The sequence below is a fragment of the Gopherus flavomarginatus genome, chromosome 5 (genome assembly GCF_025201925.1).
Source record: "Gopherus flavomarginatus isolate rGopFla2 chromosome 5, rGopFla2.mat.asm, whole genome shotgun sequence".
NCBI classification, from domain to species: domain Eukaryota; kingdom Metazoa; phylum Chordata; order Testudines; family Testudinidae; genus Gopherus; species Gopherus flavomarginatus.
This window is the reverse complement of record NC_066621.1, coordinates 71268274-71291293: the sequence shown is the minus strand read 5'-3', so window position 1 is coordinate 71291293 and position 23020 is coordinate 71268274. Positions and strand designations below refer to the sequence as shown.

The following is a 23020-nucleotide window of genomic DNA, read 5'->3' as shown; positions in this document are numbered from 1 at the left end:
GAAAATCACAAATAAAATCTTGTCTCTTGGATGTATTTATGCCTGGAAGGCTGCATGTGTCATCAAAACACGTATCTCATTAGCGTGTTGGAAGTAATGTAATAGAGTTGGCTCAATTGCGCACACATCTGCTGTCAAAGCCAAAAAGTGCTGAAATAGTGCTGAGGGAATAGGGTGAGGTTGCATCAGGGACATTATTAACAAAATAATTTGGCTTTTCCTTCCAGTTTGTTTTAAGATCTTTTTCTTTTTTCTGCAAACCCATGCATTCCACTACTGGTGTTCTACTCTGAGCTATATGTGTCTAATAATTTTAGCCAAAAATGTACTTGGCAGTGTGAAAACAAAACAAGCCTCACCTGATTGCCAGCTGGCCTCTCAGTTGTGATAATGGTGATGTTAGACAATGGATATTGAACATATATTGAAGTATGGTCCAACCCTTGTCTTCACTTTGAATAAGAAGGTTTCTTTATGTCCAAATATAAATCTTTGCATAATTACTTATGCATCTGAGAACCTTCCAGACACTTCTGAATGCTCTCATGAAAACCATCTTGTTTGTATCTCATTTATTCTTACTTCCTTAGAGATTGCAACAGACAAACAAATGACAATAATTTGAGCAAATGACAGATATCAATGGCTGAAATTAGGTTTTGCTAAATTTTGTTTCACTTTTTTGTAGGCTTGTGGAATTTACTTAACATATTGCAATATTTAAATGAAGCTTACTGGAACACGATAGAAAAGTTGATATATATTGAAAGTAAATATATTGTTGTTTTTCCATTGTGTGCCATATTGTACTTCTATGCATATTAGTATTTCACTTGCTTCATAATATGAATAGGTATAATTTAACTAAAAGACTCTAGCTTCAAAGTATTAAAATAATAGAATGCATAGGCAGTATAAGTTATAGTTACCAGTGATTTCTAGCTTCTGTTCTAAGCTACCTATTATAAGTCGCTCATAATTTCATTACACAAATTCCTGTTGAACTGAAGTATTCTTGAGGCCCCAGTTGAGCAAGATACTTAAATCACATGCCTAACTTATTGTATGTGCAACATGTTTCAGGGGGCACGTGGCCAGGATTCATCAACATATTTTGAGCATGTGAGTAGTCCCATTCAAGTCAATGAGGTTATTTACAATTCTTCACAATAGGCATATTCTTAAGAACCTTGCTGAATTGGAGCCTTAACATTATCTGAAAGATGTTAAAAATCATTGTTTATTCAATTGAACATGAAAAAGTTATATGCTGAGAAAAGTTATATGTAGATAAATCATGAACGGCTGAAGATATGCTTTGTAGGTTTCACCGAAATGTAAGTTTTAAATAATTGGAGGTGTACTATTAGTTTAGTATTTTTATATACTTATGAAACTTAAAACTCAGCCTTTTGAAATATTTTATGCAAAAAGACAAGAAAAAAGACTGAAGGAGATTACATTTAAGAATAGCATTATCTTCACCTTTAGCTTGCTCTTGGGAATTTGTACATTTACAAGTAACATCCAGTTAATATATTTGTTTAAGACAAAATGCACATAAAGAGTCTTGCTGAAAATATAAAACCAAGTGAAAAATCCTCTCAGCCTTCAATATTGTGTCTAGCCATTGGAACATATATGCATCATTTTTTATTATGCTCCTAATGAAGGGTAATATCAACTGTAGTACTAAGACTGAAGGGGGTGAATTCAGGGACAGAAAGAGACAAATGATCTTTTTTCTCCCTTTTGTGTTCTTAGTCTGATCTTTTATGTTGTTTCTTAAGTATTAAATACATTTATTTTGTAGATTCCCAAGAGCAAAATAATGTTGTTCTTCAATGTTGTCTCCCCAGATCAGTCTTTTTCCCTGTGTTTATAGATTAAAACGGTATTGATTAACATTTCCAGTTTCTGTGCCATTTTAAGTAATGAACTATCTTTAATATAGTAACTTTGTGAACACAGTATGGGTAAATGGAGATCTTAGCAGTACCTGGGAATGCTTTGTTGGATCTCTCTTAGAAAGATTGTTACAAGTAATAGATTGATCCCACCAGTTTTAGACTGTTAACAACTGATTTGGTAAAATAAAATTATTTTAGGCTGAAGAGTTATACGGACTACAAAACAAAACAAAACAAAACCCCATACACTACAAACAATGTCTGAAATGAAAGAGCTCTTTCCTAGCTTTTGCCTGTAGGGCTTCTTCTGAATGTGCTTTTACTTTTATTTCTTAGAAATACAGTAGAGATTTAAAAGAGGAAGAAACACAGAAGAATAGCAAAGAAAACATACAAACATTAATGGTCCGTTACATACCACAGGGAAGCAATTATGATGTTGTCACAAGTATGTTACAACAATGTTTCAAAAGTGAGAAATGTGTGTGTGTACCATTGTCTCAAATTTTCTTGCTCTCTTTGTCAGTCATTGAATAATTTTAAGTTTTCTCACTATACTTTAGAGCAGAAAAGATGACTTGAGTTTGATAACTGGATATGGAGACTTTTACTTCCAGATCATCTGTTTGAAGCCAAAAGTAATTACTATCTGATGGATATTCTGGTGTTTCTGTGACATACATTGACAGTCTCTCTCCATTTCCAAGACGAAAAGTGTTGACATTCCAGAGCTCCCATTAGTTCACTTGAGACCTGAAGCAGAGAAAAAGAAAGGGAAGTGTTGTCTTTTTCGCATTGATGTTAATGAATTCTCATAAGATATATGTCCTGGGGTTTTTCCTGGTGTCCCTGAAGAAAATGTCCCCGTAGCATAAGGTGTACAAATTAGCAGCCACTTCTCACCCCAGAGATGCTTAAATTTCAGTGGTGCTAAACATGCAAAAGTCCAAATTCTGAAATCATTAGTTTTAATTCATGCCTTACAAAGGTAAAACTCTCAGTGGGAGTTTTGCCTGCTTAAAGACTGAATACATAAGGATTTAATACATAGTTCATAAAGTGATCTGGGATCCTATGAAAAGTGATACACTAGTGACTGTACAAATGTACTTGAATTTATTAGGCCAAAGAGAACAATGTTTGAATAGGGATGAAAACTGAACTCCCTGTTACTGACAAGAGACAATTATCTCCAGGTCTTCGCTGAGTGACATTCTCAGTGTAGTATACAAACGCTTGCAGGGCTCCTTGCTAATTGTGCTGACTTGTATGTATGATGGTGACCATCAGACATAGGGAACTATAGCCTGTATAGTTTCATTATTACCAAAGTTTGTGCTTCTTAATTTCTCTCTCTTTTTTTCTTATTTCTTATGTATAACCTTCTATAGTCACACTGCTAAGAAACTGACTCAAGTATTTGCTTTACACTACCAGTATTTACAAAAAGTTGTACAGGTTTCTCTGTGGTGTTTCAGTAAGGGACTGTCTTTTGTATTTGTCTCCAGCTATTAAGAGGCCCCCAGCTAGTTTTGATTACTTTCAAAAATGTGTGGAAACACATCTGTGTCACATCACATTTTGGACAGAAAAGATTAGAACACGAAACAGAAAGCAGTCATGAAGAATTGCAATTGTAACCTGCCCAGAAATTATGCAAGGCTCTGTCAGGCGAATCATTTTTTTCTAATGGCCCCTTTAAAAAAATCAGGTGGGGAGTGCTTGCCCTGTGCATGTATATAGTGTGCAACTAGATAGTCAGAGCTTTGTGTTTTGGGGAATGTGACAAACACCACAGATTATGGGGATGAGAGATCTCTGGATGCATTACAGTGCAGCTGGCCCAGAAAATCACTGAGAACTCTGTTCCAGCTCCCAGCTATCAAACTGTCCTTGTCCTCCATGACAAATGTTACCAACCCAGACATCAACCCAGACATCATAAGCACCTCTGTGCCAAAGAACTAAAAAAAGATCCTTGAAGTAAATTGATGAAAGTAGTTCTGAGGAAATTCCTTATCTGAGTTTGCACAGAGCCCTGCAACGTCTACAGCCAGACCAAGTATTAGTTGATTTATTTTTTTGTATGCAGTCCTGTTACACACCATCTGTCTGGTTGTTCATCTGTCCTTGTGGCTTCCTGGGAGGGAGATGACTAAAACTCCCATCAGCCTTTGAGGCTGGCTTCAGCTATCCAGATGGATACCACAGAGCAGGGTATCAAGCACTTCCTGTAAATGTTTTTTAAATGTTTCTATTCTTGGCCTTTGATGCTATAAGGATAAAAGTTTATCCCTGGACAAGTGCCAGTGGTATTGCATCTACGATTTAGACCAAAAAAGTCTGTAGGTTTCAAGACATAGCCATCGGTTTGATGTCCAACATCTTAGTGAACTTTACAGGCATTATTGTGCGGATGAGACCATTGATTTTTATAAAATCATATGACTACTTGGATTTATAACAGTTGGACACTTGTTTGAGATCAAAGTCTGGCAGAAGTCCTTTGTTAAGTCTATAAGAAGACCCTTAACTTAAATTGCTTCTCAGAATGCATATTAATTCACTGCCAACTTAAACTGAGAAAAGAGAACTCACTGTAAAACTTAAACTGAGAGAAGAGAACACAAGTGGGTTGTACATAAGGGAAAATGAATGTCCTGAAGTTGTAACATTTATTCATGTTTGTGGGCACTTTGGCAAGTAGCTGGTGGGGCTTCTCATGTAAGTGCTTACCAATGTAAATGATGGCTGCACAATAAAACCCAGCAAGTCTTGTAAGAAGAAGAGGAAAAACAGCATAACTGAATAAAGAATTCAACTACATATCAAAGTCAAAAGAGATTACAAGGTAGTAATTCAATTGCCATAATGAAGTAGTGGTATTAGGCAGTAAAGAAATAATAGCGAGACCAAAGAAATTATAATAATGTAGTATATTTTTGAAAAGAAAAATTGAATGGGGATAATGTATCAATAGAAGCTAAGAACATTTAGAAAATTCAGAAAAATTATGAGTTTGGCTTGCTTTTCTGTTGTAAATTTCCTGGATTTTTTGTTGCAAGCTATGCACACACAAATGGATTCTAGTTTCAGCGGCAAACATATATGTTAAATGAGTTGTAAACATCTTTACTTAGTGCAGATATGTGACTTTTCAATACCTGTTGTTGTTTTTTTGGTCAAGCTTGAAAGGTCTCACCTGCAAATATCTATATTTTTCAAATCTGCTCTAGTGGATACAAATCCACTGAAAAATTTCACATGCAAAATCCTGGATTTAAAAGCTTTGGGCAGAGTTCAGAAGGGCTTAGCCAAATTAGAAAGGAGTCCAGGAGCTGTTTCCAAATTATTTTGCCTGCAAATACACACCAGCATTTTTATCAATACACTAAGTGATTTAAATCAGCAAGTAAATAATGTTTCCATTTTCATTAGGGCTGAGAATTTTTTTTCAAAAACAAAACATTTTATTTGTAAAGGTTTGTTTCAAGGCATTCATTCACATCATCTGCGAGTCAATAGCCCTTTTAACATGAGCTCCCAGTGCAACCCTGTGTCCAAAAGGGCTAATACAATCCTTGGAGGCATAAATAGGGGAATCCTGAATAGGAGTAGAGAGGTTATTTTACCTCTGTATCAGGCACTGGTGTGACTGCTGCTGGAATACTGAGTACAGTTCAGGTGTCAACAATTCCAGAAAAATGATGAAAAATGGGAGAAGGTTCAAAGAAAAGCCATGAGGATGAGCTTCTTAATTCTATCACTATGCTTTAATCAATCTATTTAGCTTAACAAGAGAAGGTGAAGGTGTTTTTTGATTAAAGTCTACTGGTAGCTACATGGGGAACAAATATTTAAAAATGGGCTCTTCAATCTAACAGAGAAAGATGCTTCAAATGCTAGAAGCTGAAGCTAGACAAATTCAGACTGGAAATAAGGTGTACATGTTTTACAGTGAGGCTAATTAACCATTGGAACAATTTACCAAAGTTCATGGTGGATTCTGAATCACTCACAATTTCTAAATCAAGGTTGGATATTTTCCTAAAAGATATGCTATAGGAGTGATTTTGGGAAAGTTCTGTGCTGTGTTATACAGGAAGCCAGACTAGATCATCACAGTGGTCCCTTCTGACCTTGGAATCTATGAATCTATAAACACTAAACAAAACCTTAATGATGTTTAAGAAATATAATCTGTCGTGGTATTTCATCTAAGAAATTAGTTCTAACTATTCCTGGAACCCCATAAAAATCCATACAGATGCTGTAGTCTTTAGGAAACTGGATAATCCTGGTGGTCAAATGCTGAAGCCCTTGCTCAGGTGAAATTACCATTGAATAGAATGGGAAATTTCCCTGAGTAAGGACCGGTTATGGACTTCAGAATGTGAACACGAGTGTTGAACAATTAGATTCCAGCCAGTTTCCAGGGTTTTGAAGTGGCCAGATGGAATGTGAAAGGGTTTCTGGCTGCTAGGAGGTGAAACAGGTTAGAGCTCTTGGGAGGAACCAGGAACAGGCTGACAAAAACCTCTCTTTGTTTCTGGCCTGCACTCTCACCATGATCTGCTGAGTCCCATCCTGTTGTTTCCTGAAACCTCCTTTGGGTCAGGAAACAACAGACAGGAGATGGGAGTGGCAAATTTAAGCAGGAACTGAGGACATGAGCAAGGAAGAATTCACATGGAGCCACAGCATGAAGAAGAACTGGAGAAGATGGTTGCACAGGAGATGTGGGTAAGAAGCACGAAGGGTAGGGTAGGGAGCATTCACTATACAGGGACTTATAGGGGAATGGGAGAAGGCTCATTTGATTGAGAAAAGGAAGATAAATGGAATAGAAATAGGGAAGGATATGGAGATTCTGCTGAGTACAGGGGGCGAGAGGAAAAGAGGGAGTGGAGAGGGGCTTGCTTGGCACCAGCACCTCCTTAAGAGAATTTAGGCTATATGTGTTTGTCCATGATGCTCTGGGAAGGGAGAAAGAAACAAAAAACATCAAGTGACATGGTATCTATATTGATGAATTGGAAGCGATAAACCTTAATATGTCAGTTGTCTTACAGAAAGGGGAAGGTCTTATCATTCAAGAACTCGGTGTTATTCAATGGTATTTACTGTGTGGAGCAAGTAAAATCCTATAGGACAATTGGAATTTCAAGTTTACACAACTCTACTACTACCCCTCTTCGTTCAGACAGGTAGATTACTTAATCAAATAGGTCCATTGTTATGAAAGAAAATTCATTATTTCACCAAACTGATTCCCCAGATCACATAACTAGCAATTTTTTGTCTATTTTCAAATAAATGCTTCTCTTTCTCTTGTTCAGAAGTTTGTAATGTGATGCCATACTGTGGGCCAAAATTGAAAATAGTCCCCACCTCCCCATATTGCTAGAAACACCAGGAGAGCAAGGATTGCTTTGGTGTCACATCCCAATAAGACTAATAGTCTTGCCAAAACTAGGCCACATATCACCAGCTGTTTTCACGACTATAGCTTGTCTGTCATTTATCAGCCTCCATGAAACTAAAGCCTTCTTACTGAAGACATCCTCCTATTATTAAAGAAAAATACTATTTTGTTGTCTATAATCTACCCACTTCTTCTCTTCAGCTATCTATCAAATCTGGAAATTTCTAAAACATTGGTATAAGAGGGAGGTTACTGACACAAGAAAGATGAATAGAACCCTGAGCAGATACAAAATTTGTATCCACATCCGGTCAGTGATCCACAAACATAGTCTTCAGATATCTGCAGATTTGCAGGGCTCTAAAGATGGAACAGCCTTTCAAAACTGGTCATTGAAGATGACCAATTGGTGATTTGGTTGCCTGTTCCCAGCTAAATTGTTGTGAAATTTTGGACAAAATGCAAGATTTACTTGTTTCAAGATCTCAGCCAGAATATAGAGCAGCCCAAGTTCATCTGAAAGTATTCATCCAGATACAGATGCTAAACTTTTCATGACTTGAAACTCATACCAAAATCAATAAGACTCATAAACATTGATTTTGGAATTTATTGTAGGATTTATTCTCCGAGAACATATTTTAATATATTCTGAGAGAATAAATCCTACAATAAATTCCAAAATCAATGTTTGAGCCATATTGATAGGCTATAGTCACTGGAGTAATAAATTCTCTTCCAGTGGTTCAAGGATCTCACATTTTGAGGCACCTAGGGCCTGATTCAAATTCCACTGATGTCAGCGGAAGTCTTCATATTAACTTCAATAGGCTTTGGATCAGACCCTAAAGAATTTCTGATAGAAATAGAAGAACAATAAAAATACGTTAGAAATTTTCTAGATGATCAAAGGTTTAGTGCTTTCACAACAGATAGTCCTGTATAACTGATAATGAGCAGGCTGTGATAATGACCCACTGAAATTCTTCATTAAACTATGTTGCATATTGTACTACAATGGCAATTTTATGTTACGTTTTATTTTTCAGCATGGTGTGTGTTTTATTTATACTTTATTAACAAACAGTATGTACAACTGATATGAAGATGAAATCTTCAAATTTAATGGTTCATATATTTAAAATATCCTATATGTTATTCCAGCCATGTCATTCTGTACTGTAGTTCTTGTTAGGGATGAGGGAACCTGGAACTATCAACATTACTACAGGTAAACAACAAAAGCATGATGCTTATGTATATCTATATAATGTAACTGTGGTACAGATTTTGTATCAAAATAACATCCTTATTCATTTCTCCGTTTGTAATGGCACAAAGTGTTGGAATATGGCTGAAAAGGGACAATTGAGAATTTTTCCAATGTTAGAGATCTCTCAGCTGGTTTACAGTTTATACCAACTACTCTCAACACACAAATAACCTGTCTTAAAGGTGGGAGGGACATATTGTGAGTAGGTGCGGCAGGTTTGTATAATTTTTTATGGTGCCTAGAACAGGTCCAAGGTCCCCCTCACACACACCTGCCTTGTAAGCCAATATATACCTTTTAAAATAACGGCGTGGGGCCGGTGATGAGGGGTTTGGGGTGTGGGAAGGGCTCAGACAGAGGGTAGGGATGCGGGGGTGAGGGATTATGGTGCAGGAGAGGACTCAGGGCTGGGGCAGAGGGTTAAGGTGTGGGGGGATGAGCACTCTGGCTGGGGTTGAAGATGAGGGGTTTGGAGTGTGGGAGGGGCTCAGGGCTAGGGCAGAGAGTTGGGGTGTGGGCTCTGGGGTGGTGCAGGGTTGGGAATGAGGAGTTTGGGGTGCAGTCTGACTGCCCCAGGGCTGGGGCCAGAGAGGAGGACTCCCCTAGACCTCTCCCTGCTAGCAGCAGTGAGCTCCGGGAGAGGGACCCCCTTCTTCCCTCCCCACCACCAGCAGTACACTCACCTTCTATGCCTCTCAGGTCCAGGAAGCACCCTCACCTCCCCTGTGACGGATGCCAAGGAGTGGGGAGGGACTGCCAGCACGTGTGCGCCTCCTCCCCTGCTGCTGCCCCTCACTGTAGCCCACTTGTGCAGCATGGGGCAAGAGCAGTGACTCCAGGCAGGGAGTGAGCCTCCTGTGCTGGTGGAGAGGGAAAAGGGAAGGGTCCGAGGCAGAAGGGCAGGAGCAGCCTGCCCTGACATTAGTGAATGAGGGGCTCTGGACTCTGCAGCAGCAGTTGATGCTGGCAGAGTGCAGCAGGGGGCAGTCGCCCGCTTGAGGCAGGGATGCTCTGGGGTCTGGAGGAGGCATGCAGGGGCAGCAGGTGGAGGCTGAGGGAGAGACCTGGCCCCAAACATTGGTGGAGCTGGGCCTCTGGGCCCTGAATATTGCTGGAGCCTCGGCACCATGGGCCCATAAAACTCACTGCTTCTGATTGCGGGCATAGAGAAGAGCATGTTTTCACCACCCCAGTTCACAACCTGTGTAAGGTCCCATAGATCATAGCTGGTTGGAATAAGATAAGGCAGTTCTTAAGATGTGCCAGCATATGCTAATAAGCAAGTCTGGCTCACAAGTACCAAAAGATGTTAGGCATAGGTTACTGATATTCCCTTTCTCTTCCCTGCCTTGTGCGTTGGCTGTATCTGGGTGCAGAGGAGAATCTAGGCAAATGTGTGCTGCATTACACAATACTATAAAGGAAGTGCTATCCAAGGCAAAGCTTGTCATTAAATAAAATCTTCATGTTTCAGTCTTCTGTGAGGAAATCTTGATTATTATTGATTTTATACATAAATAATCACATGTATCAAAATGTTTTGCAAGAAGCAAATGCCCTGAAAATACAAAATAGAGAGTAATTGATGAGTAATTGACAATTTACAATAAACTTATTGTATTCTATTTGCAATCCTGATTTTCATGTAAATTCTGTCTACAGCTTGTCTCAGTATTTACTTTTTTTTTTTCATTTTCTTCTTTCCTACTTTCAGCAAAATGCCTCAGCAGATAAGGGGACCCTTGCCTCAACAAAGGAAGCAAATCAAAGTGTCCAAGACTGTGATTCTCAAGATGTAAGATTGGAAGTCAGTACTTAATACAGACTGAAAGCAATATTAAAGCCTTAGAGACCATTTTAATGCTATCTGTTTTTAATAATCAAGATAGTGCATATATTTTAAAAGCAATTTCATGTTCAGATGCAGTGAAGCAAATACTGTTCGGTGTACAAGTATGCATTGTACTCCCTGGGTTTTCTTTAGGGATTGGTTAACAGAGTTTTTAAAGCTTTTGTGAAAGTAAAGCAGTAGAAGAGATGTGATTTAATGATTAACCTGGTCAGCAATCTACTTATTCCCTTAGAGATTTGGAACACAGTGAGGTACAGAATTCTGTTATATAAATTCACATTAATAAACAAGCATAGATGTCACAAATGCTTCATTTGGGTAGAGAGGTGTGGGGGACCTAAGGCAGATGTTTAACTTGAGCAGTAATGGTGACAGTGTAATGGTAAAAATCTACAATCTTGTCCACTGCAACCAGGGAACAAGCTGAAAGCTCAAATCTATAAGACACCAGAGACAGTGGGCTGGAAGCTGCTGCCCTTACTCAATTAAAACACTGATGTAGTATAGTAACATACCCTATGTTACAATAAAAACAAAAAAGAGTAGAGTATCGCTGATTTGAATGTTATCCTTTGCAATATCCAGGGAATCACATGAATATGGTCTTAGCAAATGTCCTAATAAGCCATGAAAAAAACAATAAGAGAAGACAAGAGACAAATGAGCCTGGAGTGAAGTACTAAACATACTAGTGTTCCTTAAATATAACAACCACTATATCTGTAGGTAACTGGAAAGCCTTCTGGTAACAATAATAGCAGTTTACACTTTCATCCACACACTTAAACGGTTATGCAGGGATTGCTTTACCCACTTCAGAAGTGCAGCCATCTTTTGGATAAAACACAAGAGCCATTTAACAGCACAAAGGAACACAGTAAACAACAGGAACATATTACGCAACATGTTAAGGAAAGAACGGATTCAATTAACACTGCAAAGTAGAAAGAGTTGAGCCTGTTGCCTTCAACTCTGTACCAAGCTCCTTCCTAATGCCACTCACTGTTTTACTGTAGTGGTGTCTCCCCGGGTCTGTACTCGGACCAGTTCTGTTCAGCATAATCAGAAATCCGAAAAAGGGGGTAAAAAGTGAGGCAGCAAAATTTGGAGATGATACAAAATTACTATCAATAGTTAAGTCCAAAGCAGACTGCAAAGAGTTACAAAGGGACATCACAAAACTGGGCGACTGGGCAACAAAATGGCAGATGAAATTCAGTCTTGATAAATGCAAAGTAATGCACATTGGAAAACATAATACCAACTACACATGTAAAATGATGACATCTAAATTAGCTGTTGCCACTCAAGAAAGATCATGGAATCACTGTGGATAGTTCTCTGAAAAGATCTACTCAATGTGCAGTTGCAGTCAAAGAAGCTAGTAGATTGTTAGGAGCCAATAGGAAAGGGATAGATAAAAAGACTGAAAATATCATAATGCCACTGTATAAATCCATGGTATGCCTACACCTTTAATACTGCATGCAATTATGGTAAATGACACTTCCTTATTTACTTTCTCCAAATGATTCATCATTTTACTGATCTCTATCATATCCCCCCTTAGGCTCTTTTCCAAGTTGAACAGTCACAGACTTTAATCACTCCTCATATGGAAGCTTTTCCACACCTCTAATCATTTTTATTGCCCTTTCTTGGGCCTTTACCATTTGGAGAAAGTAAATAAGGAAGTGTCATTTACCCCTTTTCATAACACAAGATCCAGGGGTCACCCAAAGAAATTAATAGGTTTAAAACAAAAGGAAGTACTTCTTCACACAACACACAGTCAACCTGTGGAACTCAGTGCCAGGGCATGTTGTCAAGGCCAAAACAAGGTTCAAAATAATTACATACGTTAGTGAAGGATAGGTCCATCAATGGTTATTAGCCAAGATGGTGAGGGATGCAAACATATGCTCTAGGTATCCCGAGTCTCTCACTTGAAAGGGATGGATAATTCAGTAGTTGTCTGTTCTGTTCATTCCCTCCAAAGTGCCTGGCACTGGTCACTGTCAGAAGACAGGATACCAGGCTAGATGGACCATTGGTCTAATCCAGTATGGCCATTCTTATGCTTTTATGGGAGATACAGTCTGGCCAGGTATCCTGGCTCACGTTGGAAAAGAGGAGCATTAGGCATTTTAACTGCAATTCCCATTTGAATCTGCAAGGCATTTCCAAATTTGATTTTCATTTTCATCTGAAAGGTTTCGGCTTAAAGATTGTTTTTCTCAATGTTAATAGAAATTTTTGGTGAGAGAAACAATTTTCTGAACAGCTCTCTTAACATTTGTACAGTTCTTGATTAGGCTAAATTCTCAGTGAAATCAATGGTAGCTGTGTCATGATATAAGGATGTCATTATATGCTCCCTTCCACCTGCCCCCCAAAAATTGTAGATGATTTTAAAAAGCAACCTAGATAAAACAGTTTTAGATTTGAACAAGCTGAAAAGCATGACATTAACTAATTGTGGAAAAATTGTTTCCAGTTCATTCTACCATGAATGACCACAGACTCCAAAAGTAGAATGAGCTAAAAAAGGAAGATATTTTGTCTTTGAATGTTAAATGGTATTTCCTAGGTATGTCTCTGTTTAGAATTTACAGTCCTAATACAAATAAATATACAGTTAATATTTTACTTTCAAAAATGGAAATTTTTGGAGGCATATAGGCATGAATTTGAACTGCCTTTTAGTCCAAGAGTCAGCTGATCTAACAAAGCAGGGAGCTATATTCAGCTGCAACAAGCTCCCTTCTGTGCTGCTACCCCCCAGTCAGGGCTAGATTAATGCAGGGGCTTTATTGGCTGGAGTCTAAGGCCCTGGCTAAGGGAGGGCAGAGTGCAGCAGGACTCAGACAGGCTGCCTGCATGCCGGGGCCCCACACTACTCCTGGAAGTGTCGGTTTCTGGTATGTCTCTGCGGCCCCTGGCAGGGGGAGGCATCTTCACCTGCTGCCCCTGCCTCCAGCACCGTCCCCACCGCTCCATTGAACCGACCAATGGGAGCTGCGAGGGCGGCATTTGTGGGCATGGGCAGAGCATAGAGATATGTTGTCCCCCTCCCCACAAGGGTGCGTAGAGACATACCAGCAAGCCGGCTGCTTCCAGGAGCGGCATGGGGCCACAACACACAGGCAGGCAGCCTGCCTGAGCCCTGCTGCACTGGGAGTTGCCTGTGGTAAGCACCTCCCAGCCAGAGCCTCCACCTCACACCACCTTCTGCACCCTCAAACCCCTGCCCCCAAACTCCCTCCTACACCCCGCACCTCTTTCTGCATCCCAACCCCCTGCTCCAGGTCAGAATCCTCTCCTGCACCCAAACTCCCTCCCAGAAACAAACTAATACCTGTTCTAAGGTAAGAAGTAAGCTATTTCGAATTGAATTAACTATATTCTACATGTTTTAAGACTGAAATGTAACCACAGAATAGCTTTGTTAATTAAAAGGCAAGTTTAGTATAGTGTTAATAGCTTCAATGCCATAATTGTGATAATTTTGTTTTAAATTAGGAAAAAGATTTACATACACAAAATCTAATAACCCCGGGCCCACAGGAGCATTAATCTGGCCCTACCCCTAGTATGTGTAGCCAGTGCCAGGGAGTAAACCCGCTGCATGTGTGCTCAGGACAAGCCACAGCCTGGCTTTATGAGAACCACTATATTTCTGGATAACAAAATAATAAAAATAAGGGTAAAATGTGATGGATCCATCAGTCAAGTAAATCAAGTCAATGAGTTTTTGGCTTATCAGTAATAAAAAAAATAAATTAAATGTACAGAATAGGTGTTATAAAGGATACATTACAAAAATGATAAAAAGTGGGCTGGAACTGAATGCATGTTATGATGATGATGCAGGTAGGTGTAAAGGCTTTATTTCATGGTTTTATTGTTGCCTGATCTATTGATCATATACTGACATAGATTCCCCAATTAGCACTCATAAATTTAGTAGGTTCTTTTCCCATGGTCAGGCCCTGTAGTATCGGAATTACTGCTCAGTTGGGAGTCCTGATGGGCATGGTTGCAACACTTACACTTGGGAAATCACACTAAACTTATAATAGTTTTATTAATACAGGTAGGAACTTCACAAACACTCCAACCCAGAAAGGCAAAATGAGTTGAGCATCCTTGTACTTACACCATCCCTTGAAAAACAACCTGAAGTGTTAGTTATCTTCTTCCACCTCACCATCATAACCATCACCAGTGGACATCATCCTGGCATCTCCCAAGGGCTATATTTCTCCCTTCCAAAGCACATTGGACTGGGATACAACTTTATAATGTGTTATGCTGACACCACTATGCCTAATGCATATTCATTAGAGGTTTCTTCCCTTTGCCTTATTTGTATTTCCTCCCAATCTGGAGGGCCAGTAGACTGCTTTTTATTTGATCCCACCCTTTGGTCTGTCCAGTTTGGGTGGCCCTAGCAGGCATTAAAACTCTTGCCAACATAGCTCTCAAGGTCATAGGGACACGCAAGCTGACCTACTGCATCAAGGTACAGTCCCTCAGGGAAGGCAGTGCCTCAATTGTCTTGAGTCCAGCTTCACAGGAGGGAGAGAAACTATAATTTGATATTTTTAGAAACCTGAAAAAAGACTTGAAATCCTACCCTTTCATTAAAAAAAGTTTCCAAAATGTTATTTTAAGGAGTGATATCTCAGGACTTTTCAGAACTAGAAGCAAGTACTGTACCTATTGGAAAGTTGGATATTTCCTCTTGTCAATAGGACAATGCTCTTGTCTGCACTTCTGAGCTGTGTTATTTTGAGTAAATTCCAAGTTTGGGAAGAAAAACGGTACCTTTTTCCCCCACATGTTTGTTTGCATGTTGGTTTTACTTTATTTCTGTTTCTTTGTTGTTGTTTTTTACATAGGAAATGTTTGAAGATGGTCAGACTTTTTAAAATATTATGTTCCAGTGGCCAAAGTACAATTAAGGTGGTAAAAATGCATGGCAAGTTATGATCTGTCATTTATCGTTTAAAAATAATATAAGGGTTGAAATGGAGTTAAAAACCAGGACTTAATGAATATGGTCAGAATCAAGATGTTGCTAAGAAACCTTCAGCAACTCTGTTCTCAGATATCAGAGGGGTAGCTGTGTTAGTCTGGATCTGTAAAAGCAGCAAAGAATCCTGTGGCACCTTATAGACTAACAGACGTTTTGGAGCATGAGCTTTCGTAGGTGAATACCTACTTCGTCAGCTCAGGCTCCAAAACCTCTGTTAGTCTATAAGGTGCCACAGGATTCTTTGCTCTTTTCTCAGAGTGGTGGAAAAATCCCTTAATTGTTAAACTGAATCTTGTTTATCAGATAATTTTGTAGAAGAGTAATGACTGACTACCGTATAAGAACATATGATATTTTTTGACTTCTAAAGAAAAGAGAGAGAAGGTAAAGGGCTTGTCAAATATATCAGATTTTTCCCCCTGCACTCCTTATGGCCAAATACTTTGATTATTTTTTATTTGCTACTCCTGCTGCAGTTTTTGTTTATGGCTTATGTGTTCATATTAATGTATGTAATTTCTAAAGTGAATATACATACGATTTTATATATAGGTTGGATCTAGATAAGCAGAATGAAATTAATTCATTTGGAAATTGGACAGGTTGAAAAAAAAGAGCTACCCCTCCCCCCAAACCCCTCACACTATGGGACATTCAATAGCTAGAAGTAGTTAGATCATCTTGCAATATAAATGTCTTGGTTTATTTAAATCAGTGACATTTTGCCTGAATCAGGACCTCTGTTTGCCTCCAATACCAATTTTTTTTTACTCATCCCTGGCATTTATAAAACACTTTAATAAGAAGAATCTTATCAATTGAATTCAAGAGGATGTTTTCCAGTAGTCAAACTGCTAGGGGATTATCAGTGAAATCCTGGCTCAGTTGAAGTCAATGGGATATTTTTCTGTTGGCTTCAAGGAAATCAGGATTTCACCTCATGTATTTTTACTTACAGTGCATAGCAAGCCCTTCTAGTGTAGAATCCTGGACTGAACAATGTCTCAAGCAGAAACTAGACTCATTTAGTTACAATATTATGAAGAATATTATCAAATTGTAACTTTCACACTGCTCCTCCCCTAAAAAAGAAAAGGCACCATCCAAAGGTCATTCACTACCTTCTTCAGTCCAGAGAATCCTTATGCATACGACACGACATTTTGAATCACCTATTGCAGGGAGTCAGAAATAACATCAAGCAATTTATAAAATGTTGCTTTATTTAAACAGCTTAGATTCATCATCTTGTGTTGGATTTTTAGCTCTCTTTGTTTGTCCTTGCTCAGCCTTTTCTGAAAAACAAAAGTAGTACAAATTTTATTTACTGCCTTCATGTTCCTGCAGTAAACAAATACAACAAATTCATTAATCATTCAGTGGCAAAGGACATTGAGCACTGGACCAAAACATACACATGTTTGTAAGCAACCATGGCATTTAGCATCATAATTTTGCATCATTCTTAACAGCAAAGCTTTGATCACTCTATATCCTCCACCTCCCTTGCCAGTGTGGTAACAAGAGAAAAGTAAAATTATTACTGTCACAAATTTCATTTCAGGCTGGCTCAGTTCTGAATTTGACTTCAATTGTCCCATGCTGCCTAAAAAAAGACTATAAAGGTCATGACAGGTTAAAACAATTTGATTTTAACTGTTAAGCCAGTACACTGAATGCCTAAAACAAGAGAGCTAAAGTGTGAAAAACTGCAGGGATACCTTAATCAAGAGCCAATGGAAAAACACATTCAAATATATTATATATATTTAGCACTACATCTTCTTTACTAAGCTGTTTGAAGGCTCATTAGATATTTAAGTAGATCATTATAATAGTTGATGAGAAGATGTTTGTGTGTCCTTGTACTAAACATGGAAGTAATTTGGCTAACGATACAGGACGGTTCTCAAAGGAAAAAAATCTATTCTGCACCTTACCATAGTTATGCCATATTTTAATACGTTAAGTTAGGATCTGGAAAACAGATAGTTCATGTGTATTTTAAAACAAGATACAACAATAAAGTTTGTATAAACGTGAGCCATCTGTGTAGGTTAGCAGATTATCATGAGGAAAAAAGACTAACAGTTAACAGGTCAAGTTCAGCTGTGGATGTAAGCAGATGCAACTCCTCTGCTTTCAGTTAAGTCTTTGGCCTTGCATCTTTGAGGGGACAAGTTACTTTAGAAATCAGGGAAACCGACAAAAGAACATTCTTCTCAGTGTGTAGCATCAGAACTAAAGGGAAGAACACTCAGAACCTAGAACTAGAGAGAAAGGAGCGTGACAATATGTGTTTAATGTTTGAGAACATGTTATAGTCTAAATTCTCTCAGTTGGTCTAGTGTAAATCTAGTCTGAGAGGAGAATTAATCATTAGATCAATGTGAAATATTTGCAAACAACACAAAAACACGCAAAACTTAATTGACTGGTGTTTTTGATACAAATTCAAAAGCCAAACCAAGATAATTGAAAAGTTTGGAAGGGATAATAAACTTTTGAGCGAACCTGGGCCCTTTATAATTTTGACTTGAAATCATTTACATTTCTCCTTTTAGAGGGTTTTGGCATTAAACCATGTGAAATTTAGCAGATTTTATCTACTTCCTCTTTGAAAGTTTCAGATCATTTGAACCAATAACACAAGAAAAATCCAGGGATTGTAAACACACCCAAACATATTTTACCACTGCATTGTGAAACCAGGAGATTCCGGATCAGACTATGATCTTACAGATATCAGTTTTACACCAGCTTAACTTCACTGACACTCTATAGAGCTTTAACACTAAGGGCTTGTCTACATTGCAGCTAGGAACATGCCTCACAGCCTGAGGAGACAGATGCACAAGCTCTGCTCTAACTAGCATGTGAAAAATGCACCTTAATAAGCAAGTTGAATGATTAGTTTATCTACACAGTATGTAGTTTTCTTTTTGAGAGTCTTGCTTCACTGATTTAACTGAATACCTTCATAGTCATGTTGTTGCATAGTTTGTAGATTAAATTGAATAGTTCAATAGTCAAGAGACATGCCTAATGTTACTATTCTATTAAAAAAATTAATGAGGCTGCATACTGGGTTGATCCATTTTCATAATTTACACAGCCAGCAGTGCATCTCTGTAACTCTGCTGTATTCACAGGGTAAGCTGAATACTATAGGTGTTAAATTTTTGCATACTTTACTGATCAAGCTGCATATTTCATCAATTGAATTCTCACATACTGATACTTTTTTGATCAAACTGCATACTAAGTTGATCAAGATGGATAAATACTTTGTCTTATACCATGTCTTGATTGTCTATCTGCTTTAATATTTACTATTCCAGATTCTTTGTGCTTTAGAGTGCATAAAAATGAATTGCTTTAGGTGTGAGAGGCATTGCACCATGGGATACGTTATTTTAAAAATAAAAATAAAGAGGTCATTAATATTTTTCTTAATCTTCACATGGAAAATGTGAAATGAGCCCTCCTCACCAATAAATTCAGCTCATGGAAGCATTGTTCTGTTGTTTAGAAGGAAAAAATAATAATAACCCGTTCTTTTTTGCAGAGAACCAAATTCACACACAGTCATAAAAATTGTAATTCCTGTCAAGACTAAATTTTAGTGAGATGTTGTGGAAAAATATACAATTGAAACAGGAAAGTATAGAAAAATAAACCTATAAAAATAAGTCATGGTCTGCAAATAAATGAACTTGATTGATAATTTTTTCCATGAAGTTTTCATCTTGGGATCAGACAGCGTGCAGCTCTCAGCATATGCAGCTTGCATTGATTTCAATGAGAGCTCTGCACATACAAGGTCTGAAGGATTGGGGCCTTCATAATGCCTCCAAATCAATGGACAATATATGTAAGTCAGTTAATAAATTATCTGTAACCATTAGGTTCTGGATCAGAAAACTTTCTATAGTAGAAAAACTTTAAAGTCAACAAGAATTTGACAGATTATCAATGGGTAAATGTGTTCAGGATTTGCCCTCAGTTAATCTGTAAAATTCACTCATTAGTAAAAGATCTGTAGGTTGAGTAGCTCAACATCTATCAAATAGGGGAAGGATATGTGCAGGAAAGAGAGAGAGATATCACCTCTGACCGTGTCTTCCATTACTGTTTAAATTTGAGGAGGAGTAACAAAGTTGCACCTGCACAACCAAAAGGCTGTGTAGATTAGAGGAATGAGCAAAAGATAGGAGGGGCTTGAGTTCTAATGCAAACTCTTCCTCTTTCTGTCTCCGTTTCCTATTCTCCAATGTGTGGTTAGTGATATTTACCTACCCAACTCAAAGGAGTGTCATGAGAGCTAACTATTTTGTTAATAACTGGACAGTGACAGGATAGGAGACTCTGTCAAGGCCACACCTATGCTAAGTTTTGCCTGGCCTTTCCCCACTCACCTCTGTACAGGGACAGGCACAATTTTTAGTCACACTAACTAGCATTGAAGAGTCTCTTAATATCCCATAATTTCTCTCTTTCATGGAAAAGCCTCCATGGTTCCTCAAATATTTGTAACTAGACCAATACATCTCTGCTGAATCATATCCTCCTTGCTTACTAATATAGTTCCCCGAGTGTACAATATCATCCATCTTTCATCTATGCTGTTCTTACATTCACAGTCTTTATTCATCTGTCACAAACAATAAGAAAAATATGAATAATATAGCTCTGGGTTTTTTTTTGTTTGTTTATTTGTTTGTTTGTTTTACATTGGCCCTTAAAACATAAGCTGAGCTTGTTGGGCTCTCAAATGGATATTAACTATGGGGAGAGAAGTAGTCTTCTAAAGGAGTTGCCTTAATTTTCCCGTTGGTGTTGCGGAGTTCTTTTCTTTGCAGATGTAAGCATAATAACCTTGCTGAACTTCTCTGATTGGGTTGAGGGAGAGGACAAACGTATGCTATGAATCCCAGAAAGTCCTTCCTGGAAGTAAATGGATGTTTTAAATATATTTATCAAGCTCAAAATCATCACCAAGTGTCGGGAGACTGAGATATAGGCCCAGATCCTGTGTAGGGGGGACCACACTAGTGTATATGGATCCTGCAATGTTGAAGAGCTGGCAAAACAGCTCCTGCACCATCTCATTTCCCTGATACCAGCTTAAATTTGAAATTGAGCATTGACCCCAGTTAACTTGGGGAACATGAACATGAAACACCTCCATCCATCCTGGAATGGTTTCATCCAGTACCACTGCTAAGCCTTCTCAGATTTGCAAAAGAGAGATTCCTGTTAAGATTTATTTGTCAAATGGATACGCTGTGCATTGGATTAGAACTGAAAGACTAATGCAGTTCTTTTGGCACAATTTTAGCTCAAATCCTGCCCTCACTTAGGCTATGTCTGCACTGCAAACTGGGAGTGTGATTCTCCTGCTCATGTACACATATGTGTGCTAGCTCTCACTGAGCATTCATTGAGCTATCGTTGGTATGTTTACAGAAGCAAGGGAATCACACCCTTAGTTCTTAGTGTAGACGTAGCTTTAGACTGCTACACTGAAAACAGTGGTGTTGCACTGGATTAACTGAGAGATCGTGGGTTATAACTTTTTAGTTCTCACTGCCTTGAAAGCATCCCACTTCTACCCCTTACATCTGGCTGTGTTTTCATCTGTTTATATTTGCATTTCCACTAACATTCTTCCAAACTCTGTTTTCATTCATCTGCTCATGGGCAATGGTGGTTCCGTGTGCAAATTATGATGTGAAGATTGTTTCTCTATGGGGGAGAAGGCGATGGCAGGATGGGGTATGGGACATGTGCTTGCACATGTGCAAGGGAATATGACTTTACCTCCTGCCCACCTCTTTCTGGATGATTTACTCATTGAGAAGAAAGGACTGATGGGTCTTTGCTCACGGGGACTAATATTCTGGGCCACCGTGCTATTGTCTTAATAGAGAAGGGTGGGTGTTGGGGAGAAGGAAGTCTCCTACCACACATCCCTGTGCTTTCATGTGCAGTCACAAAGACAGATTACTGCTTCACCCAGTTTGTTTTAGCCATGCAGCCATAGAGGAGTAGATCTCTACATTCTTTATCCTTGCCTCACCTTCTTAGTTTCTCAAGCTATTTGTATCAAAGTCTTTTGTGAGTTAATATGTTTGTTTTTACACATATGTATTAATTTATCTCTTTATTGTTAAGATCCCTGAGAAGAAATTTTCTGATATATAAAACTGCTGAAAAATGAATGCATAATATCCAGTAAAATATTCTAAAACCCATAATCTCAGGTTCAGTCTTTGTAAGTTAAAAAAATGTGTTAAGCATTTGTTAAATAAATTTGGTATATCATACAGCAGGTAATTAAAAAATGCCACCTATAAAATGTCAGAGGCTTGCCTTATTCATTCACTAAGTTACCATGATATATGGTGTGGTGCATTGCAATAAAACACAGTAAATTGCTTTGCAACTCCAGTGGAAATAATGGCAGCTATGCCATGACTCATGGTATTTTGTAGTAATATGGTAGTGTAAGTTATTCATGTCTCCAGTGCATCTATCCTATATTAACAGTGGTATACAAACACATTATACTAGACACAATGTTTTATTGGGCTTTGGCACTATGTAGAAAAAGCATTCGTGACACCTTAGGTAAGATTTCATTTTAAGCCCTATTTTTACCCTTCTGATACCTAAGAACATTTGTTTGTCTTGAAAGTTGCCATATTTACTTGAAAGCAAAAAAGAAAATCTTACCCAAAATTTGAATAAAATTCATTTTAGAGTTATGGGCCATTTAACAAGTATTCTGATATGAAATCATAATGAGTTTCTACTATCTATTTCAGCTCTTCTAGAGCAAAACAGCAGGTTACTCCCTTTTCCAAGCTTGAAAGGGAAATCATCACCTGGAATAAATTGGCATCACTACAGTATGCTGATTTACACCAGCTGAGAATGGGGCCCTCCAGATAGTTTACTGTCTTCAAAACTAGTGCTCATGAGGCAGCTGAAGATTAGACTATAACTAAACAAAGTGATTGGCTTATCAAATTGTACCAGTTGTACCACTTACACCTGTAGACCTCACTGCTAGCTAGCAAAGCTGTTTAGAGCTGTCAGGCTCTGGTGCTTTTTGAGGGGCAAGTGTCTAAAGGAACCCCTTCAGTGTATTGGCTATCTCTTGGTAGGGAGAAATAGGGATATCACAAAAGGCACTGCTTTCCCTGATGTCAGTCATGATGCCTCTACTACGATAGGACTGATCCCAAGCCTACTGAAATCAGTGGGAGTCATTCTGTTTCAGTGGGCTTTGGATGAGGCCTGTAGGTGGGCTGAGGAGGGTGGAATCTTGGAGTCTGCTTCTGGGAGATGGGACTGGAAAGCTCCTCAGTGACTACCTGCATGCCTCTTGTCACTGGTCTCCAGTAGTGCTCTGCAGGGACAGAGCCAGTTGGGCCATGGAGTTCTGGAGTGGGTCTACACCTGCTGGACTGGGCTAAATCTGCTGGACTGAAAATGAAAGTTTGGCCTGTTG

At 38.5% G+C, this 23020-nt stretch overlaps 1 protein-coding gene across 5 annotated transcripts in view; it reads left to right on the top strand.

Moving 5' to 3' along the window:
- Positions 1 to 23020, top strand: part of LUZP2 (leucine zipper protein 2) — a 358273-nt gene that overhangs the window by 322941 nt on the left and 12312 nt on the right. For 3 of the 5 annotated variants that reach the window (XM_050955450.1, XM_050955448.1, XM_050955446.1), the window contains one exon: positions 10323 to 10415. The exons of 1 other annotated variant lie outside the window; for it this stretch is intronic. In XM_050955450.1, coding sequence (XP_050811407.1) covers positions 10323 to 10415 — 93 coding nt within the window. The remainder of the gene's footprint in view (positions 1 to 10322; positions 10416 to 23020) is intronic. One more of the 5 variants, XM_050955447.1, reaches the window with a different exon arrangement.